Source organism: Budorcas taxicolor, chromosome 12 (genome assembly GCF_023091745.1).
Source record: "Budorcas taxicolor isolate Tak-1 chromosome 12, Takin1.1, whole genome shotgun sequence".
Lineage (NCBI taxonomy): Eukaryota > Metazoa > Chordata > Mammalia > Artiodactyla > Bovidae > Budorcas > Budorcas taxicolor.
This window is the reverse complement of record NC_068921.1, coordinates 52,185,978-52,206,715: the sequence shown is the minus strand read 5'-3', so window position 1 is coordinate 52,206,715 and position 20,738 is coordinate 52,185,978. Positions and strand designations below refer to the sequence as shown.

The 20,738-nt window shown below is 36.4% G+C and overlaps 1 protein-coding gene across 1 annotated transcript in view; it reads left to right on the top strand.

Annotated features, from left to right (window-relative positions):
* Positions 1-20,738, top strand: part of MYCBP2 (MYC binding protein 2) — a 266,575-nt gene that overhangs the window by 173,112 nt on the left and 72,725 nt on the right. The window contains exons 45-52 of the mRNA XM_052650329.1: positions 117-289; positions 2,939-3,083; positions 6,849-7,064; positions 10,619-10,674; positions 12,150-12,265; positions 14,506-14,603; positions 15,311-15,427; positions 16,149-16,289. Coding sequence (XP_052506289.1) covers positions 117-289; positions 2,939-3,083; positions 6,849-7,064; positions 10,619-10,674; positions 12,150-12,265; positions 14,506-14,603; positions 15,311-15,427; positions 16,149-16,289 — 1,062 coding nt within the window. The remainder of the gene's footprint in view (positions 1-116; positions 290-2,938; positions 3,084-6,848; positions 7,065-10,618; positions 10,675-12,149; positions 12,266-14,505; positions 14,604-15,310; positions 15,428-16,148; positions 16,290-20,738) is intronic.

Here is a 20,738-nt window from a genome sequence, read left to right as displayed (position 1 = left end):
TGAGGAGAAAACGATTTCCCCAAAAAAGGCCTATCTAAAATTGGGTGCAAATTCAAAACAATCATGTGATATAAGTTTTATATTATAAAATATAAATGTTCTCTTTTACCCAACAGGTGTGCAAAACCCATTCTGGTATTCTTGGAAAGGGTTTAGCTCTTTCTCATTCACCAACTATATTGGAGGCACTAGAAGGAAACTTACCACTTCAAATCCAGAGCAATGAACAGTCCTTTCTGGACGATTTTATCGCTTGTGTTCCAGGATCAAGTGGTGGAAGACTTGCGAGGTAATGCACTCTTAAGTCCTACAGTGATTTTCCTGCAGGGCTTACCTTAGTTTTCATTTCTGAAGAGAAAGGAGAGGAGTCATTAGGATGTTACAGTGCTACCTAAAATAATGTAGTTTATGTGTTTTGGACTCTCTGAAATATAAAGTAGTAGTTAATATTTCAGTATATTTTTAAAATATATAATAATTGTTAAAAATATATAGACTACATGGTAAAATAGAGAAGTCTGGAATTTGATGGTAATATTTAATATCTATACTACTAAATTTGTCACTATATTTGTCTTAATATGAGGATTTTTTTCCAAATCTACAGTTAATGCAGATATAAATTAAGAATTTAAATCAGGTAATTTAAGATTATAGAGTTCTCATTTATTTTGTTGCTATTTGCTTTTTTTGAAGGTGAACAAATATGCTGACTTGAGTAATTTCACTAGGAAATATGCCTCAGAGAGTAAAGAATCCACCTGCAATGTGGGAGACCTGGGTTTGATCCCTGGGTTGGGAAGATCCCCAGAGGAGGGCTTGGCAACCCACTCCAGTATTCTTGCCTGGAGAATCACATGGACCAGAGGAGCCTGGCAGGCTAGTCCATGGGGTCGCAAAGAGCCGGACACGACTGAGTGACTAAGTACACAGCACACACTACTAGTAAATACAGAAATATGACCCTCTTTCTGGCTTTAATTTTAAAAATACAGAGATCACTCTTTAGTTTTTAAAAACTAAAGTGGTGATTGGAGAAAAATAGAAAACATCTTTTAAGTCAGCCTCACTGCCTTCTTCATGGACCTTTTCATGTAGTATACATCACAATTTACTCCTCAGTCATCTCACAGGACCACTTGAATGCAGATCATGCAAAGAATTCACGCATGGATATCACAAAAAAGCGAATTTGCATGGAAGAAATGGTAGTGAAGGAAAATCGTTACTAAGCTGTGTAAAGAGAAGGTGGTGTATTTCTAACCTTCTGCTCCCCAGCAAGCAAAATGTCACTTCTGTTTCTGCTTTGACAGAAATGCTGCTCTTTCCCAGGTCTTCAGGTTGGCAATTAGGCAGACCTTCCCTAAGTAGGGATTCCCTGGTGGGGCTCAAAGGCTAAAGCGTCTGCCTGCAATGCAGGAGACCTGGGTTCAATCCCTGGGTCAGGAAGATCTACTGGAGAAGGAAATGGCAACCCACTCCAGTACTCTTGCTTGGAAAATTCCATGGACAGAGAAACCTGGTAGACTACAGCCCATGGGATCTCAAAGAGTCAGATATGACTGAGCGACTTCACTTTCACTTTCCTTAAGTAGTGTTATTTGGGACTTCTAAGAATATACAACCTAAATTCATTTTCTTGGTTATTTTAAATCAGCCATAGTTAAAATTTCACACTTTCTGATTTTACAGTTGTTTCTGTTTTATTTGTAATCATCAAAAATCTCATATGCTTTAGCATATTGAAAGGTTGTTGAATCACGACTCCAGGATTCTTGGCCCCCGGAGGAGAAGAATTCAGTCCGGGGCCAGAGACAAGGCTTGATCGCTCAGAGCTTTTGTGTAATAAAGTTTTATTAAAGTATAAAGGACATAGAGAAAGCTTCTGACATAGATATCAGAAGGGGGCAGAAAGAGTACCCCCTTGTTAGTGTTAGCAATGAAGTTATATGCTCTCCAAAGAATCCAAAGAATGTCTGGAGGTTGTAAAGACTTCACCAGACCTACTCCCATAATTTACATTTTAAGATAACAGAATTAGCCAGAAGGTTTAATCCAGAGACTGTCTTCAGGCAGGATACATTATTATTATATAATCCTAAGGAATGTAGAGAAGGAAAAAAAAAAGTTTGTCCTTTCTTCCTCCTTGAGAATTCCAGACTCCTCTCTCCTTGGGGACCCCTAGACTTACCAACCTGCCTAGGAAATGACTCTCTCAATATTTGTTTAATGAATTTGTCATTAATAATTTCCGAGGAAGTTATTAATACTTGTGATCCTTATTGTGCCTGCATACTAAGTCATTTCAGTCGTGTCTGACTCTTTGCAACCATATGGACCATAGCCCACCAGGCTTCTCTGTCTATGTTGATTCCCCAGGCAAGAATACTAGAGTGGGTTGCCATTCCCTCCTCTAAGGGATCTTCCTGACCCAGGGATCGAACACTATCTCTTAGGTCTCCTGCATTGGCCAGTAGGTTCTTTACCACTGGCACCATCTGGGAAGCCCATGGTCCTATGAGTTGGAAATGATAATCCTTTTAGCACTTCGTTTAGTATGCTGCTGCTGCTGCTAAGTCACTTCAGTCGTGTCCTACTCTGTGCGACCCCATAGACGGCAGCCTACCAGGCTCCTCTGTCCCTGGGATTCTCCAGGCAAGAACACTGGAGTGGGTTGCCATTTCCTTCTCCAATGCATGAAAGTGAAAAGTGAAAGTGAAGTCGCTCAGTTGTGTCTGACCCTCAGCGACCCCATGGACTGCAGCCTTCCAGGCTCCTCCGTCCATGGGATTTTCCAGGCAAGAGTGCTGGAGTGGGGTGCCATTGGCTTCTCCTTTGTTTAGTATAGTTTTATTCATTTGGCCTAGTTTCATTTTAATCACTGAAGATATTGATGAATGTTTGGTTTTTTGTTTACTTGTTTTTTCATTCCTGTTAGGTGGCTTCAGCCAGATTCCTATGCTGATCCTCAGAAAACATCTTTGATTCTGAATAAGGATGATATTCGGTGTGGTTGGCCTACCACCATCACGGTGCAAACGAAAGACCAGTATGGGGATGTGGTACACGTTCCCAACATGAAGGTAATTGTATTGGGATTAAATTAATAGACATCTAGGCACTGACTATTGTAACTCATAAAATTTTAGAAATGACAAGAGCTCAGAGTCTTATTTGCAGTGCGCTCCTTACTTATATGCAGTGAAGGAAGCTGAAACATTTTAAAATGATTTGTTCACATTAATCAGTACTCGATTATGCAAGTTATATACTTTTTGGGTTTCGCTTCACATACGCTGGATGCTATGGTGATTCAAAGGGACGATAAGAAAGTGTCCATAAAAAGAGTGCTAAGCACAAAGAGGGAAGACCATCATATATTAGTCATTGAATAAATAAAAGAATACATTTAAAAATTTTATGTATGTCTTTAAAAGACTTAAATATGTTTTACATTTGGTACTACTGAAGCAACCTTTAAAATATAATATTGATACTTATTAAATAAATCAGAAATACCTAAATTTGGATTGTAAAAGAATGAGGAATGGAACTAGTTCTGTGCTATACTGAAGAATATAGTTCTCTGAATACTTCTTCCCTGAGACATTAGTTAATAATGACACTTTAGAGCATATTATAATAAAGGCAAAAAATTAAGTCCTCTATGTTATATATTAATTAAATATCTTATTTAAAACTTTTATTAGATTTCTGGAAACAGTGAATATCGAACAAAAGTTTTTATAGGCAATCCCCAGTTACGCCGGCCCTTCAAAGTTGTGTTTACAAAGTGATTAGGTTATTTGGAGTTGATTAAGCCTGAGATCTTTTTTGCTCACAGAGAAGCTGATTTTACCTCTATATAGTAGCACTTTTTCAACTAGTTGGTACATTATTTCATTTGTACCATGGAGAAGCACAATACCACTTACTTGATTCACGGTTAAAAAAAAAAAAGAGGACAATAGTTTATATGTCTTAAGACCAGTCAGTAAAACTGTAATGAAAAACATTTGGCCCTGATACTAAAGAAAATTCCGGCTTTACTAGTGGCTTTCAGTGTTTTGGCCATGACCCAAACAAACATATATAGGATGGAAGAGTATGTACTCTTTTAATTACATACAGTATACATAATACATATCCATACAGTAATGCTTCAGTCTTACATTTTTTCTTCTGCTTACCTTTTTAAAGAAGATCATACCCCATCAAAGTGTTTTCATGCTAAGAATTACTCTCTAGAATGTAAAAAGCGTCACAAATTGTAAGAAAAAAATGGAGTAGAGAATAACGTAATTCTGATAGTGATAACAAAAAATGACTTTACCTGAGGACAGAATTTTTATCCCAGTACAGTATGCTTTAATATGTTGAAGGATTTTGTGTATTCATTGGTGAATTTCTCATTTCAAAGTGTATTTGTGAATTGTTAAATCCCGTCTTTAAGCCCACAGTAAGTCCCTTATTCATGTGACTGTATTGTAGTTACCGTTTTCCAAGTCAGCGTAACATTTCATTTCTTTTTAATGTTCATCCTTACTATTGTGCTTATGGTAGATCTTTAGTTGCATTTTCTTATGTTTCCTCCTTTGCACCTTTTACTGTCTCTTGCTGCATTTTAGTATCTGGGCTGTTTACATCTCACATTTCAGAGTCAGACTTTATGGTTTATCTTTTTTGTTCTCCTCTTTGGGTTCTTTTTTAGCCACGTGATCTCTCTCTCTCTCCCCCCTTTTCCTTTTTTGTTTATTTGTGTTTGTGTTTGTCTGTGCTGTGTGGTTTATGGGATATTAGGTCCCAGGTTCAGGGATTGAACCCAGGCCCATGGCAGTGAAAGCACTGATTCTTAACCACTGGACCACCGGGAATTCCATCTCTCTCTTTCATTACTTCTCTTCTTTTTTTTGCCTGTATAATCTGCTTCTTGAGGACAAGAATCCTGAAGCCTCTTAATATACTCAGATTCATATCAGATATATCTGTAACATAGAAAGCGTATTCTAGGAAACTCCAGTAAATACTATTTAGGAAAAGTGATTTGTATACTTATTGATACCACATTATCATATTAGCTGAAAACAAAATTAATTCAGCATGTTTCATTTTCAGCCTGTTAGTTCATGAAGTTTTCAGGACATTTTAGACTTATCAGAAACTCCTGAAGTATCCTAATAGAGTAATAATCAATTATTTGGAACATAAAAGTTGGTTTACAGATAATATATTTGAGATCCAAAATGCTTTTTTAAAATAGCAACTGTTACTGATATTTTTTTAACTTATAAAAATGATTACTCCAAAGAAATTGTGCTTAGTAAAAAGAGAAAATTGCATAGGAAATAAAAGAATAACAAATTTTATGAAGAAGCACAGTTTATAAAAGAAAGCAGAATGGTTATCATTTTTTAATCTCAGTACTCATAAAGTATGAAATTATTTATTGATTTATTTCAAGGTTGGTGGTATATAGGCAGATGTACTTCTGCTTTTAATTTACTGAGGGAAAATACAGTTGTTTAAAGAAATATTAAATCAAAATAATATATATGAAAATAGCTATAATTTAAAATCAAATTCTTAAAATTTGGAAGCATTTACTTTTTTTTTCCTTTGTTACATTTAAGTTTAAAGCTTTTAATGGTGGCAGTGTATATGAGCTGAACAATTTTACTATTTATTTTTAAACTTCTGTGTTTTAAAAAAGTCAGATGGGTTTTTAATATTTCCAGAGCATGATGTCAATCCAAATACTGATTTCTTGTAACTCCAACGAAGGATTGTGGTTATTTAGTGAAACATGTATGCTACCTGCACTTTATGTAGACAGTGAGAGTCTCAAAACTACTAACTCCACAGAATGACACTGATAAGAACAATCCACGTTCCTGGGATGTCTCTCAATTACTTAAGTAATATTGTCAGTTTCATTTATGCGTTTCTTTCTATTTCTGTGAAGATCCTCTTGTTGAATTACCTGTTCTTGCCAGCCACAGTAGTATCTGAAGAGAAGAGAAGAAACTTTGGGTGACCCTCAAAATGATGAAGAGCTAAAATGGTCTTTAAATCATTGGTAACTTTGTGGTTACCTAGGTTACAAGTGTTTTTTGCCAGTGCATAGCAAATAACAATGTAATATTTTGTTATAATTGTTGGAAGGTACTTCTGAGTATTGTTTATGAGGCAGTTTGTGCTTTCAGTGTTTTAACATGCCTTAGGAAGTTTGTTCTTTGCATCTCTATAGTAAAGCAGATAAAAAATACCCCATTTTATCACTGAAGAAACTGAGTTGGAAAGTTTAATAGATTGCTTGGCCCTCATAGTTCATGTTGGTGACAGAACCACCTAATAGTACTCTTTCTGCAAAGTAAATAAACATCTTTAAGTTTTAGGTATAAAATTTGCTCTATTATCTGTTAATTTGTAAGACATCTGTCAGGGGAGTACTTTTTCTTTGCAGAACAATATAGCTAAAGTTGAGTTTAGTGCTTTAAAATATGTGAAGATTACTGGAAAGTAATTCCAGCAACAATGTAGATACCTTTTACTAGCCTTTCCTAGATGTTACTAATGGTGGCACATGTTTTTATTTTGTTTTGATATTTGTGATTATTTATTCCCCCAAACAAAGCCTCTCTTTTGCACTGTGTTCAGGATCCCTGTTGAGATGCATTCTTCATAATCATTTGGCACTGTTAAATAGTCTTTAAAAGGAAAACCCGAGAAGGACAAGTGGTAACGTAAAACTTACAGAATTGCCAGTTTAAAGTTGTTAATTGCTTCTTTTGATGTGTCACAGACAGTTATATAATAATGGCATTTGGTTTTTATAATATCTCATTTAGGTGGAAGTGAAAGCCGTTCCTGTTTCTCAGAAAAAAACATCTTTACAACAAGAGCAAGTAAAGAAACCTCAGAGGATTCCTGGTAGTCCTGCAGTACCGCCTGCATCTTCTAATACTGACATGACCTTTGGCGGACTAGCATCCCCAAAGCTGGATGTTTCGTATGAACCCATGATAGTGAAGGAGGCTCGATATATTGCCATAACAATGATGAAGGTAATTCATTTTACCTCCCAGGAAAATTTTATTTTTTACCATTCATTTATGTAGCAAACATTTCAGTTCCTGTGAAAATGCTTGTGTGTTTTCAAATTACCATTATTCCTCGGACACAGCCCTTCAGGACTCTGAGCTTATTATTGAGGCCCTCCTCAGCTTTGGGTTCTGCCAAATGTTAGGCTTATCTCTTTGGGTTTCTTCCCTCTTTGGGCTGGAGGCTTTTAGACAGATTTTTTAAAATTTTTGTCTAGTTTTTTTAGTTAATCTTTAGAGGCCACTGTTAATCAAGATGGTCATTATTTGAAATCAGAGTTAGGAATTATGCTATTTTCAGAGAGCAGTGTGAGCCGTTGTAGGCTCTCATTTGGAAGAATGACATAATTTTTGGTTTTATAAAGCTTATGGTAGAATATGGAGAATGTGATTGGGTGGGTAATCAAGAGGCTTGGTTTGGTTTAAGTCTGTTTAGGAGACTGCTGACTTAATCTGGTGAGATATGCTCATCCCTTGGACTAGTGAGTTGTCAGTCAGTATAGATTCAGGAGATTTTTAGGAAAGAGGAAGGAAATAAAACCCGAAGTTCACAATTTGAGCTTGAGTAGTAAGAGTGATAATATTGGAGAAGGGGCAGTTTTTGGTTGAGGAGGGTAATAGATTCAGCGTTGGATGTGGTTTTAGATACCTCTGAAATATCCATCTGAAGATAGATGAAAAGAAGCTGAAACTACAAACCTGACGTGATGACAGTCTTACCTCATGAAAAGAATTGGAGAATCATCAGTACTTGGATTACTCATAAATTATGAAAGTAGGAGATGTCTATCTAAAATGGTGAAAATAGAGAAGTTCCAGGACAGGGTCCTGAGGAACATCAGTAGTGATGATGCTCAAACTTCTGTCCACATCAGAATCACCAGGAGCACTTACTTAAAAAGGAGATTTTCCTATCATCCAAAGATGTAGATTCAGTAGGTCTAAAAAGAGGTTCCAAAATTTATATATATAAAACAAATATGCAGAATGATTCATATTCAAAAGCTACGCTTTGAGAAATGTTGATTTACTAGGTTAAAAAAAAATGGAGAAGGAAAACAAAAATGTTGGCAAGAATACCAGCCAAAGGGCTAGTATAAACTAGGACATCGATTTTTACCTTTGGCCCTTTTACCACTGCGGTGCATATGGTGACTCATTTAATTCTCATAACAACCCTATACATCACTGGTTTTTATTCCCATTTTACATATGTGGAAATCGAAGCATAGAGAGGTTGAGTAAGTTGTCAAAGGGCGCCTAAATGCCAGGTAGTTGGTTCCAGATTTTATCTCCTAACTACTTCCTCAGCTGCCTTATGCCATGGCTTGTAAGTCACAGAAAGCATATTAAGGAGGATTAATGATGTTTTGCTGCAGAAATGAAGTTCTGAAACGGATCTAGCAGCGATCTTGACAGGAGCAGCTTTAGAGACATAGTTGGTTAATTAAATTGCAGTGAAGAGAAGGTGAAAATAGTATCAATCTAGGGGGGTGAGATGGGAAGGGAGATCGGAGGGATGTTCAAGAGGGAGGGGACATAGTATACCTATTGCTGATTCATGTTGGGATTTACCAGAAAACAACAAAATTCTGTAAAGCAATTATCCTTCAATTAAAAATAAATAAAAATTTCAAAAAGAGGTGAGAATAGCTAAAGACAAAATGAGAGTACAGTAGTCTTTCAAGATGTTTGGTTATAAAAAGAGACAGAGGAAATAGAATTGAGATAAGGCTTTAGAGTCTTGAGATTGAATATAGAAAGACATCTTTTAGTACTGATGACGAGACGTTTGAGAAGGGACAATGAAGATACTCCAAGAGATAAAAATAGTTCTGTAGCTTAGATGGAGGGATTGGCCGTAAATAAGAACTATTACCTCTTACACTGTACCAGGAGAGGGAAAATAAAATAATCAATTGCTAATAAGTTTATAGGTTGTGTGGCCATGGAACTATTTATGATAGCAATTATATGTCTTAGATTGGAGATGGGAGTGATGAATCTTAGGATCAAGATTTTGAAACAAAGGGAAAAAAAATGAAGTAGTTATTGTACAGAATGAGGAGAAAGTGATCAGAAAAGATTTGTCAGCCCTCCTTGGAGAATCAGTTGAAACTGAAGATCCTGTATTAGCAATGCAGCATGAGTCTTATGAACATGAAAAAAAAATGATCATAATCGTTAAGATTGAGTCAGCATGGATGTTGTCCCAGATAATTCAACAAGCAAACAGTGACTGAGAAGGAAGTTGAGCATCTGGTGGTTAAAGAAAGGTCAGTGGAATCCAGCTCATTTGGAAGGAAAATAAAAGTAGATTCAGAGAGAGAACTCTGGGGAGGTGAGAAGGACCAGAAGCCTGAAGAGTAGAAGTGGTTAGGAGTTACAGAGGCAGAAAACTGAGCAAGTAGTGTCACAGGTCAGTGACTGTCAGTGCAAGTGACTAAAAGTGGAAGTTGAGATGATGGAGGTTGAAGAAATAAAGGGACTGAAAATCTGATAGTTTTGACTATTAAAGAATTTGAAGCTAAACATTCTCATTCAGCTTTTCTTTAAAGAATTTAACTTCTTGTCTCCTTACCTCTCTAGGCATTCTTTTAGTTTCCTGGTAGCCTACTTGTTTGTATAATTTCTTTTGAAAATCTAGTTACCAGGACTGAATTCAGTATTCTAGGAATGTTCTGAGAGGCCCAGGATAGGGAAGTTACAGAATACCATTCCCGAACTGTCTCTTTGAGATATTAATTCTTGTTTCAGGAAAGGGGATTTTCTTATATCAAACATTTGCAGATAACTGTGTATACTCCCTTTTCTACATGAACAAGAGTTTCTCTAAGATACATATCTAGAAGTAGAATTGCTGGATTGTAGAACATACTTGTCTTCACCTTTATTAAATATTGCAAAAATTTATAGGCCCATGAGCTGTGTGTCAAAATGTAAGATGCTTCATGTTCTCACCAGCATTTGGTTCTCACCAACACAATTTGATGGCTGTGATATGATTATCTTGTTTTCATTTTCATTTCCTTGATTCCTGGTTCAGTTGAGTAACTTTTTAAGTGTTTATTGGCCTTTCAGATTTCCTCTTCAGTGACTTGACTTACTTACCTTTCTCTTGTGTTGTTTCTCTCTTTTGTATTAATTTGTTCTCTATGTATTATGGCTTTATATCCAATTTTGGTTAAATGAATCACAGATCTCTTTCAGGTGAAGGCTGATCTTTGCCATTTCTTTATGGTGTCCTTGTTTTGGAGAAATTTAAAATTTTAATGTGCTCAAGACATATTATCCTTTTTTTCTTCTGAATTTGTTGATGTTTTGTTTGTTACATGTAGGTCTTTAACACACCTAGAATTTGTTTTTGTAGATGGTGTAATGTAGGTAATTGAGTTTTTTTCTTTTTCTCCTGTATGGATAACCAATTGTCTCAGTACCATTTATTGAGTGTTCTGTCACTGCATTAGTTAAGAATGTTTCTAATGATTTTGTGATTCTTGATGCTCTCTTTCTTAAAGGTTTATGAAAATTACTCATTTGAAGAACTGCGTTTTGCATCACCAACTCCTAAGAGGTGAGGATCATTTCCTCGAAGCTTAGCCAAGACATGTCAGCTGCTTACGACTAAAATCACCATGCGTTCCAACTTTCTTGTCTATTAAGGAAGTATTTTATAGCATTTTAAAATTCTCAGTAGAGATTTACTACAGGTTTTATAATGTGTAGATTTGCAGGAAGCATGTATTTATATTGAACTGTAAATACTGCCAATATGTTATATAATACCGAGGTAATATAGAAATAACTGGTATCTAAAAGTATATAAACTGGCTTGTTTTTTCTGTTTTTATTTCCTTCTCTCCATCACCTAATGGAGTGGCAGAGTGATTTTAATATATGTTGCACTTGTTATGAAACTTAGTTATGAGAACTCTGTTTTTGAGCTCTGAGTAATTCTGTTAACTCCAAATTGAAGCATGTTTTTTGGCCAACTGTTTTATTTGCTCATTAGGGGATATTCCCAGGGCAACAGGAAATACCAGTTTGAAATTCAGAAGAAGAGAAATAAATTTTTGATCCTCTTTATAGATATGGTATTTAAAATTGATGAATGATGAATGATCAACTGCAGAGATGACACTGAAAGAAAATAGGAGACCTAGACCTAAATCCTGGGGCAATCCAAGGTAGTCAGAAAAGAGAAAGCCAACAAAACACTTAGAAAGAGTTGCCAGTGAGATACAAGAAAAATCAGAAGAAGCAAAAAGGTTTTTCAAAAAAAGTAGGAGTTGTAAGTTATCAAATGCCACTGAGAGATTGCTGAAGATAAAGAAACAGCCACTGAATTTGGGGACATGGTGGACATCGGTGACTGTGACATAATCAGTTGCAAGGAAGTATTGGGAGCAAAAGCATAGTTAGGATAAGCGTTGGAAGAGAATGGGAAATGAGGACATGGAGAGTGGTCGTTGGCAATTGTTCAGGTAAGTTTTGCTGTAAATGGGGAAAGAGCTATGAGACTGTATTATAGGGAAAGGTATGGTATCACGGGGAGGTGTTTAAGATGGGACATGTTGAAGTTTTTATAGAAATGACCCAGTAAAGTGGGAGAAGTTAATGATGAACGAAAGAGAGCAAGAGAATTATATCACTGAAGTGTTGAATGAATGAGATCCGTAGCACAAATGGAGGGGCTGGCACTGGACAGGACCCAGGCCATTCCTTCCATTGTAACAGGAGGTAGAGGAAAGTAGATTGAATCTAACTGCAACCTTAAGGTTGTATCTGATTGCTTATGTTTTTCAATGGAAGAAACTGATGAGGTCGCATCAGCTGAGAGTCAGAAAGAGGGGTACTGGAGGTTTGCAGTGAGGAAGAAAGAGTAAATTTAATCATGGAGAGTAGGAAAACATACTATGACAGGGCAGTAAGATTGCTATTCATTGTGATCAGATAGTCAGAAATTTAATGTTTGCTGACACATGTTCATGATGACGGCAGCTGTTTAACTGAAGTAAATATTGCAGTATCGATCTTATTTCCTTTCAGACCCAGTGAGAATATGCTGATTCGTGTCAATAATGATGGCACTTACTGTGCCAACTGGACTCCAGGGGCTATTGGGCTCTACACTATTCATGTTACCATCGATGGCATTGAAATAGGTATTTTTCTAAAGTTGTGAGTTACTTAGTGTAAAGAAATAGAATCAAAATCCTCTTTCTGTTCTAGCTTGCCCTTGTCCATGTATCACAGACATGGACAGACTTCCTAACTTGTAGGGAGCATCATGTCTTCCTTTATAATGAGTACTTAACTTATGCATTTATAAGGTCTTAACATTTTGTAATAATTCATGAGTCATTGTAGCCCTCATGACTCCTTTCCTGCGTTCCCTAATGTGCCTAGTCAGCTTCCATCTCCGCCATGCTGCCCTGTAACCACATGCATGCCTCGTCTCCCCGTCATGGTACGTCTTCCTCTCCTGGCTGTGAGCAGGCCTCTTTCATCTTTGGATGTCCCAGTGTGGTTCAGTGCCTGGCACACAATGAGTGCTCAGTAAATACTTGTTGAAAGAATGAGTTTCTTTACCTTCCACTAACTTTGAAAAATATGTTACCTTTCCTGTGGGGATTAATCTTTCTCTACTCTTTATTTTTAAATTATCCAAATACTTGGACAGCAGTTGGACAAGAAAGCTCTAAAAAGTTTATCAATATGGATTCTTTAGAACACTTATCTTTTTTAATGCTCCTCAAGCAAATGGGTTCCTCTGATCAGGTAGATTTAGAACAAACCATATATTGTAGTCTCGTCTCAGATATTCATGCAATTCATATTATCATATTTGAACTTTTAAGACATTCTATAATTAAAAATCCTCTCAATTCGTTTAATACTTATCATGAAACCCTTTCATGTAGAGAAGAGAGAAGGAGGGGGTAGAGATAAAAGTAACAGTGTTCCAGCGTTCCACCAAAATACCCTTTGGGAAACTTTAGTTTGTTTTTACATGAAGATAAAGAGGTGCTTTACCTTGATGTAACTGTAAGATATATAGAATATGCATTAAATGTAGTGTAACTGTAGGATTGAGGCTTCCCAGGTGACAAAGTGGTAAAGAATCCACCTGCCACTGCAGGAGACATGGGTTTGATCCCTGGGTCGGGAAGATCCCCTGGAGAAGGAAGTGGCAACCCACTTCAGTATCTTGCCTGAGAAATCCCATGGACAGAGACACCTGGCATTCTACAGTCCATGGGGTCGCAAAAGAGTCAGACCCAACTTAGCAGCTAAAGAACAACTATAGGATTAGATATATCAGATTCATCTGTACCATCCGAGAAACCTTTAGCAGAAGCCTTTTGCTGTACTCTTTTATTTCAGAGTATCCTTAAAGCCTTTAGTTCAGCAAACCTCTGTTGGTTCTAAGTGAAACATTGTTCTAGATAAGGCAGTTCCTGTCAAGTGAACAGCTTACTGATGGGTTGCAAGATAAAGGGGGCAAACAAAATCACAGGAAGTAAAATAAAATACAAGTAGTGTCATGCAAGGGATACAAATTACAGAAGTTCAAAAGTGGAGACAGTCAAGAAAGGTTTTATCTTTGCTAATAGTGGGTAAAGAAAACTAACATAAATAAGAAAAATCCACTTATATTCATACATATTTTCTGGAATGACATTGAAGAAAAAGATTCATAGTCGCTTAGAACCGTTCATTTTCTTCCCTAACTTCTTAAATCAACTTTGCCCAGAGGTGACTAAACTGATAGTAGGCTAGGACCTTGCTTGACTGTAGGCAAGGACAAGTTTCACTAGAATAATGATGATGATGATAGCTAACATTTGTTGAGTATTTAATATACATCAAAAATTTTTATACAATCTTATATATTCTATATGTATTTTTAAAATCATTTTATTCTCACAACAGCTCAGTGAACTAGGCGCTGTTCTTAAAGAGTCAAACAGTTAATGACAGAATTAGGAACAATCAAGTCTAACATGAGAGTCCCAGCTTGTAAACACCAAGCTGTGCTGCCTGTTACTCATGAGAAGATTGTTACAGATGACAAGTAGTGCTCTGATCAGATGTTATGAGATAATGTTCAATCACACAAGGGTGTCTTTTTTTGTTATTTAAAATTTTTCACTATTATTTAATATAGTCTATAGCCCCTCCTCTTTTCCTGAATCCCTGAGACTCCCCTTTGGAATCTCACAGTCATTTTTCCAAGTACTCATCTATTTTTTAGCTGTTAAATATTAATTACCTTGAAGGACAGAATTCAGATATTTCTTTTAATTGTCTAAAACAGCCTGTGAATGTATATGAAGTTAGGTTTAAGGGTCTTCCCTCCCTTATATTCTCAAATGTTACAGTTCCCTTCCTTTTCTTACAGATGCTGGCCTAGAAGTCAAAGTAAAAGACCCACCAAAAGGAATGATACCACCAGGAACTCAGCTGGTCAAACCAAAGACTGAGCCTCAACCAAATAAGGTTAGGGGGGAATGAAATTAGAACATGAATCAGTCTGAAATTTATTAATTTTCTTCATTGATGCTTCAAGGTGGCCATCCAACGTCTAATACTTCACTTATTTCAGTATTTGAATTCTAAGTATTCCTAAATAAACTTGAAGACTAGTTCATGGTAATTCAAGGATAAAACTGTACTTTTTGGTTTCTTGGTATAATGCTATAGTAATTTATAGACTCTGTATACTTCCTGTTATTGAAAGTTTACGATTAACAAAACGTCTGTTGACATTAAAGTGTGTACAGTTGTCAAGATTAAAGTATCCTGTGCTGTTAAATTCATTTCCTAACATTTAAAGAGTAAGTGCTATAGGAATTTTAGTAAACTACTTACTTATTAAAAAAAAGAAACATGGGTAATAGAATTTATATCATACCTTCCTAAAAGGATAAAAAGGCTCTTTTTTTCCTTTTTATCATATGTCTTCAAAGTTTAGAAAAGAATATATAAATAATTTTCTATTTTTTTTAATGATTTACGGTTTTATACTTAAAAATGTTCGCTTATTGTTACAAATAAGCCGTTGTTATTTGCACAGGAAGACCAGCTACAAATAGTTTTGGAAGCTTTCTCAGAATTATACTTTCAAGTCTATTTATCTGTTACCACTTCTGAGGTCTCTCTACCATGATTTCCCTGCTTCATCTGTCTGTCTTTGCCTTTCTCAGGTTCGAAAATTTGTGGCCAAGGATAGTGCAGGGCTCCGTATCCGTAGCCACCCTTCCCTTCAGAGTGAGCAGATAGGCATAGTGAAGGTCAATGGAACCATCACTTTCATTGATGAGGTAATTTGTAAAGAAACACTTCGTAATAAATTTTGGATGAAAAATTTTTGTACTGTTTGCATGATATAAGGTTACTAAATTTTTTGTTAGAATATGTTTTAAGCAGTTTGGGTAGTGTTTGGAAAATTGTTTCACAGAATTTCAAAATTTTGTTCATTGAGTTTCAAACATTGCATTTATTTTTCTCTATCAATGAATAACTAAAATTATATTTTTAGCATAAAAATTAACATGCTAGTCAGAACCAGTATGAGAATTCAGTGAAAACGAGTAGTTTTTCTTAAATTTTTAGAATGTTGTTTGTTTTTGTATGTGTTTGTTGTATCACTTCACTTTGGACAGGACATTTTTCTAATAATGTAACTTATTAGAATAATCAGTAACTTCTGATTATTAAAATCTAAATTGAGGGGAAGAAAGGCTTGTGTTCTTTTGGGAAACCTCTGGTTTTATTATTGAAGTGTTTATCTCAAACTGTGACTTCTTTGTGCTTTTACTTCTAAGTGACAATATGTTTTACGATCTCACCATGTGAATTATCATATTGCTTGGCTTCCTGGTTTCTTTCGTTAAAGGTTCTCTCATACTTAACTTATGCAAAAACTAGATTCTTAATGTCCGTGTCCACCATTATTTGCCTGCTTTGAGCCTTTCAGAACTTTGCTGCCTTCCTCGGAGTGACGGGCAGGCATGGCTTGTTTCTGGTGCTTGTATCCCATAGATCCACAATGATGATGGTGTGTGGCTGAGGCTCAATGATGAGACAATAAAGAAGTACGTTCCTAACATGAACGGTTATACCGAAGCCTGGTGCCTCTCTTTTAATCAGCATCTTGGGAAAAGTCTTCTGGTCCCTGTTGACGTAAGTAAAAGGTGGTTTTAAAGAGGATTATAGGTGTATCCTGTCCTCATTACAGGGCTTTCTTTAATTAAGGCTTCTCAGTTCTGAGGTAAACCACAACTAAATAACTTCAAGTGCTTGAATTCTGAGAGCTTCTGTTTAATAAAGGTGAAATTTGGCAAGGCTAAGGCCTTTAACACTTATATAGTCCATCACAGGAGGAAGCAGTAAATTAAACTAGGCCTGCTGATTTCTTTCCAGGGAGACAGGGAATGAGAGTGGCTAATGAGAGTAGTTAACATTTTTTTTCCTTTCTTATTCACGCTACTGTTTGGAATGAACTCCACACTAAAATTTAAGAATTCAGTATTACTATTCATTTCAGAAACACATATAATGTATTTTTTTTTTTTTTTTGGTGGTGTTTTGTAATTTTGTGTGTTGTCTAAGTTTGAATCTTTTCTTTCTTGGTGTATGATACTACCTCGTTAAAACAAGGTGGATTTTTAGACTTGCAGTACTATAGCACTCTAGTTGAAGCTCAGTCTCAGAGTCTGCGAGAATTCTATTAGCCTCTTTGACAGATGCAGTGGAGTACATAGAGCCAGTGTTCAAAAGTTTACTGTGTCACTAAATCTGATAGGAACCCATGGCTCTCTTTATAATTTTTTCCTTTTCCTCTCAACCAATATTTGATTTTACTGGAGATAGAAAGCAAAAGGAAGTAGCTCTTAGTATTTTCTAGTTTGACTTTATGTTGAAGAATGAATGACATTAATGACATGACACTGCTAATATAAATTTTTATTTTAAAAATAACCTTAGTATTTTAAACAGTTGAATTTCTTCAAAAAGAATCAGTACATAAAGCTCACTCTATCAAATCAGTCACTGTGTTGTTTGTTTTTCTCCTTGATAGTCCAGAGTAATGTTCTCCAAAAGGGTGGCTATACAAAATGATGCTTTTGAGAAGAACATAATAGAACTTCTGTTTGGATTTATTAATCACATTCTTTTTTCTGTTCTTTTGTATTTGTTTTATATAGTACAAAGGGGAAAGAAGCTGTCTATATATTTTTAACTAATAGATAAAGAAAGTCAAGAGAGTTTTGGTCTACTGCTTTTTTTTTTTAATCTAGGGCTAGAAACTTGCCCTTAAATGGTTTTAAGCCATCTCTCATTATAGTAACCAGATATTCTTCAGGATAATGAAGATGATATTTTAAAGCAGTAATTACAGTAGCCATTGTGTTTATTTTGTTAGCAGTTTATATTTTAAATTTTGACCAATATAGGGTTTTGTGTATTTTAAGGCCCTAATAAGGCATTATGTTAGATTATATTATCTTTACGACTTCGAAATTATCTCTGCTTCAAAATTTTTTTTTCCTAATTCCTTTGTGGCTCATTTGAGGAGGTACTTTTGGAGGAGGAGGATATTCATACAGACAAAACAAGAGAATAAACAAAGGTAGCAAGGATGAGCAGGAAGTATTCTGAATCCCATGGCTTCATTTTGGAATCCTCATGTTCTGTTACCTGATGCTTTTAAACTTTAGCCAAGAGATGGTTTTTAGCAGACAGTGTTGAGGTCAGAGGGAGAGGAGGTAAATGGAGTGAGCCATACAAGTACTCAGTGGCTTTTCACCGCTGTGTGAGTGAATGAAGAGGTTATCTCTGACTTAGTTGGAGACAGAAAGCAAAAGGAAGTAGCTTTTGGTATTTTCTAGTTTGTCTTTATGTTGAAACATGACATGAATTCTCTTTTGATGTAAGTAACTCAGAGTATCTGGTATCACTGAGAAAGCTGAGATTTTTCTGGTTCCTTAATTTTAAGGATGATAGTGACTTGAGATCATTATAAATTAAAAGATGCCAGTAAAAAAAGGTGGGCATCAAAGATACAGAAAAGGAATCTGAAGGCTGAAAAGGAGGAGAAGATGGAATTGAGAGCACACTGGTAAATTGTTTCTGTGAATAAGGAGATGGTATGTGTGGCAGTAGGTAAGTTTTTAGGAATGAGGAAGAGAGGGAAGAGGTGAAAGAAACCATCATTTCCATAGAGAAAAGAGAAAAGCCATTAGCTGAGACTAAAATAACTGAGTTATGTTAGAGAGTTTAGAAAAGCCATAAGAATTTGTAGTAATATTTGAGAGAAATAGCACGATCTGACAAAGAAAACTACTTGTTTAGGGACTGTTGCACCACGAAGGACCCAGTGAGACCGCTGGATAGATGCATTCTGGAGACACCCTTCTTCCCCCATGGCCCTGGGTCTCCAGAATTAAGAAAGCCAGGAAAGCAGACAGTGCTGGCCGGAACTTCCTGGGCTGCTGTGACAGGAAAATAGGGACAAAAGGGAATTTCAGATGCTGATGAAAGAGCGATTGAGAGCACCAGCTGTGGGTTGCAGCTTAAGTTAGAAATGTGAAAGGATTAGTGGAGGGTCCAAGGGACTCGGAGGTCTTAATAAAATGCAACAGTATAGTGAATGCACTGTACTAAAGGAGCTGGAAGGAGACAGGCAACTTGTGTGATAATGTAGCATATTTGAAATTGATTTCATACTTAGAGCATTTTATTGAATGAAATGGATTGTTAATGTGGCCACATCCACATATACAGGTGCTGGCAACACTGTGACCTGTGAGGTTTGAAAATGAGTTCATTTACCATCAGAGAAAGGGTCCCATTAGGTACAGTATAAAGTTATGGGACAAATGGCAATAATTAGCTGTTGGATCAGGAAGAAGCCTAGCACAGTTCTGGTATAAAAATAAGAGGACAGGTAGATGACCTAAGTAAGGATTTGCATTGTATGTTTGTGACCAAGGAGGACAGAGGGGATGTGTGACAACCGGCATGGGGCTTCAGACAGAACTGGTATAAAGTTGCTTCAGGGTGGGTGTTAGATGAAAACTGGAGTCAGAGCCTGGCATAGGCAGGAACAGGCTGATTTCCCAGGGTTTTGATTTTCAGGACCAGGACAGGCCTCTTCAACAGTCAGTAAGCTTTTCGTGAGTACCTTACTCTGCAGGACAGAGCGTACGATTCCATCTCATACCCTGGGGGAACTAATACAGCGAAAGAAATGCGCTTTGCTGCTGCTTCCTTTGCATCTCTTCTTTTACTGCTGGAGAAATAACTTGCCACCCACTCTGCCTTTTTATACTTCGTTGGTGAATGAATCAGCTGTCAGTTATGGCTAACCATTGTAAGAACTATTCAGTTAAACAGAAAGCTGGCTAAATCAGTTAAACAGATTTGAGATAACATTAGAGATTATCAAGGACTGATGCCGCTCACTTAAAAAGATGCAAAAGTACCAAAAAGTTGCCTTGAGCAATCTTTACATCAACATGTTCAACTTCTCTAGTTAAAACAATTTTGTGTTCACATGAATGGATGTGCCATATTTGGAGCCTGACTTAAGCAAACTGAAGGGGAGAATAGGGGTAGGGATTGGAAACTGAACACTGAATATTTGATGATCTGTTTTTTAAAAAGATTGCCATAAGTAGCTATATTTAGAATAAACTTTAAAGTGATTTTTGTTACCCTGTCCTGTTTCTGTACTCATACTGCAGAACCTTGGTTTTCATTGTAGATATGTTCTTTAGTCACATTTTGGCCTGACCGGCAGTAGTTCTATTTAGATGTCATTGAAAGTAAAAGCGTTAGTCACTCAGTCCTGTCTGACTCTTTGTGACCCCATGGACTGTAGTCCGCCAGGCTCCTCTGACCATGGGGTTCTCCAGGCAAGAATACTGGAGTGGAGTGCCTTTCCCTTCTCCAGGGGATCTTCCCAACCCAGGGATCAAACTGTGTTCTCCTTCATTGCAGACAGATTCTTTACTGTCTTGAGCTACCAGGGAAGCCCTTAAATGTCATTACTTTACTAAAAAATAATGACATCCTAATTTGGTTCAAATATGACTTTAGTAATGCTCTTGTTTAGAGATTAAATTGCATTAGACATTCATATTATGAGTGTTCTTTCCAAAACCATTTTTAAATCAGTGGAAAGAATCAGGACAACTATGAAGAACACAGATACTTCCTTGTGAGGTACTCATGGTCTGTTAGACTTATTGCCCCTTTTAGAATACACTGTTTAACATTACATTTTAGTCTGTTTTGTTTATGTTATTTCATTTGTCTAAAATGCTTTTGCTTCCTTTCCCCAACCCCCTAACTTTTCTAATACTTTCCTAATACTTTCCTAATTGGCCAGGCTCAAAAATTTCTGTTGACATTGTTCATCCATGTAGTTAGTTATCGCTTCACTAATTGTTCATTCAACATATGAGTCCCTGCTATGTACCAGACACTAAGTTGGGAAGAAGGTGTTGGGTGGAGAGGTAGAGGGGAGAGGATACAAAATAATTGAGAGTGCAATTCTTATTCTTAGAGTGCTCGCTGTGTAATGTGATAGATGTACTGTGTTCACCAAGTTAAGTTGCGTTGTGA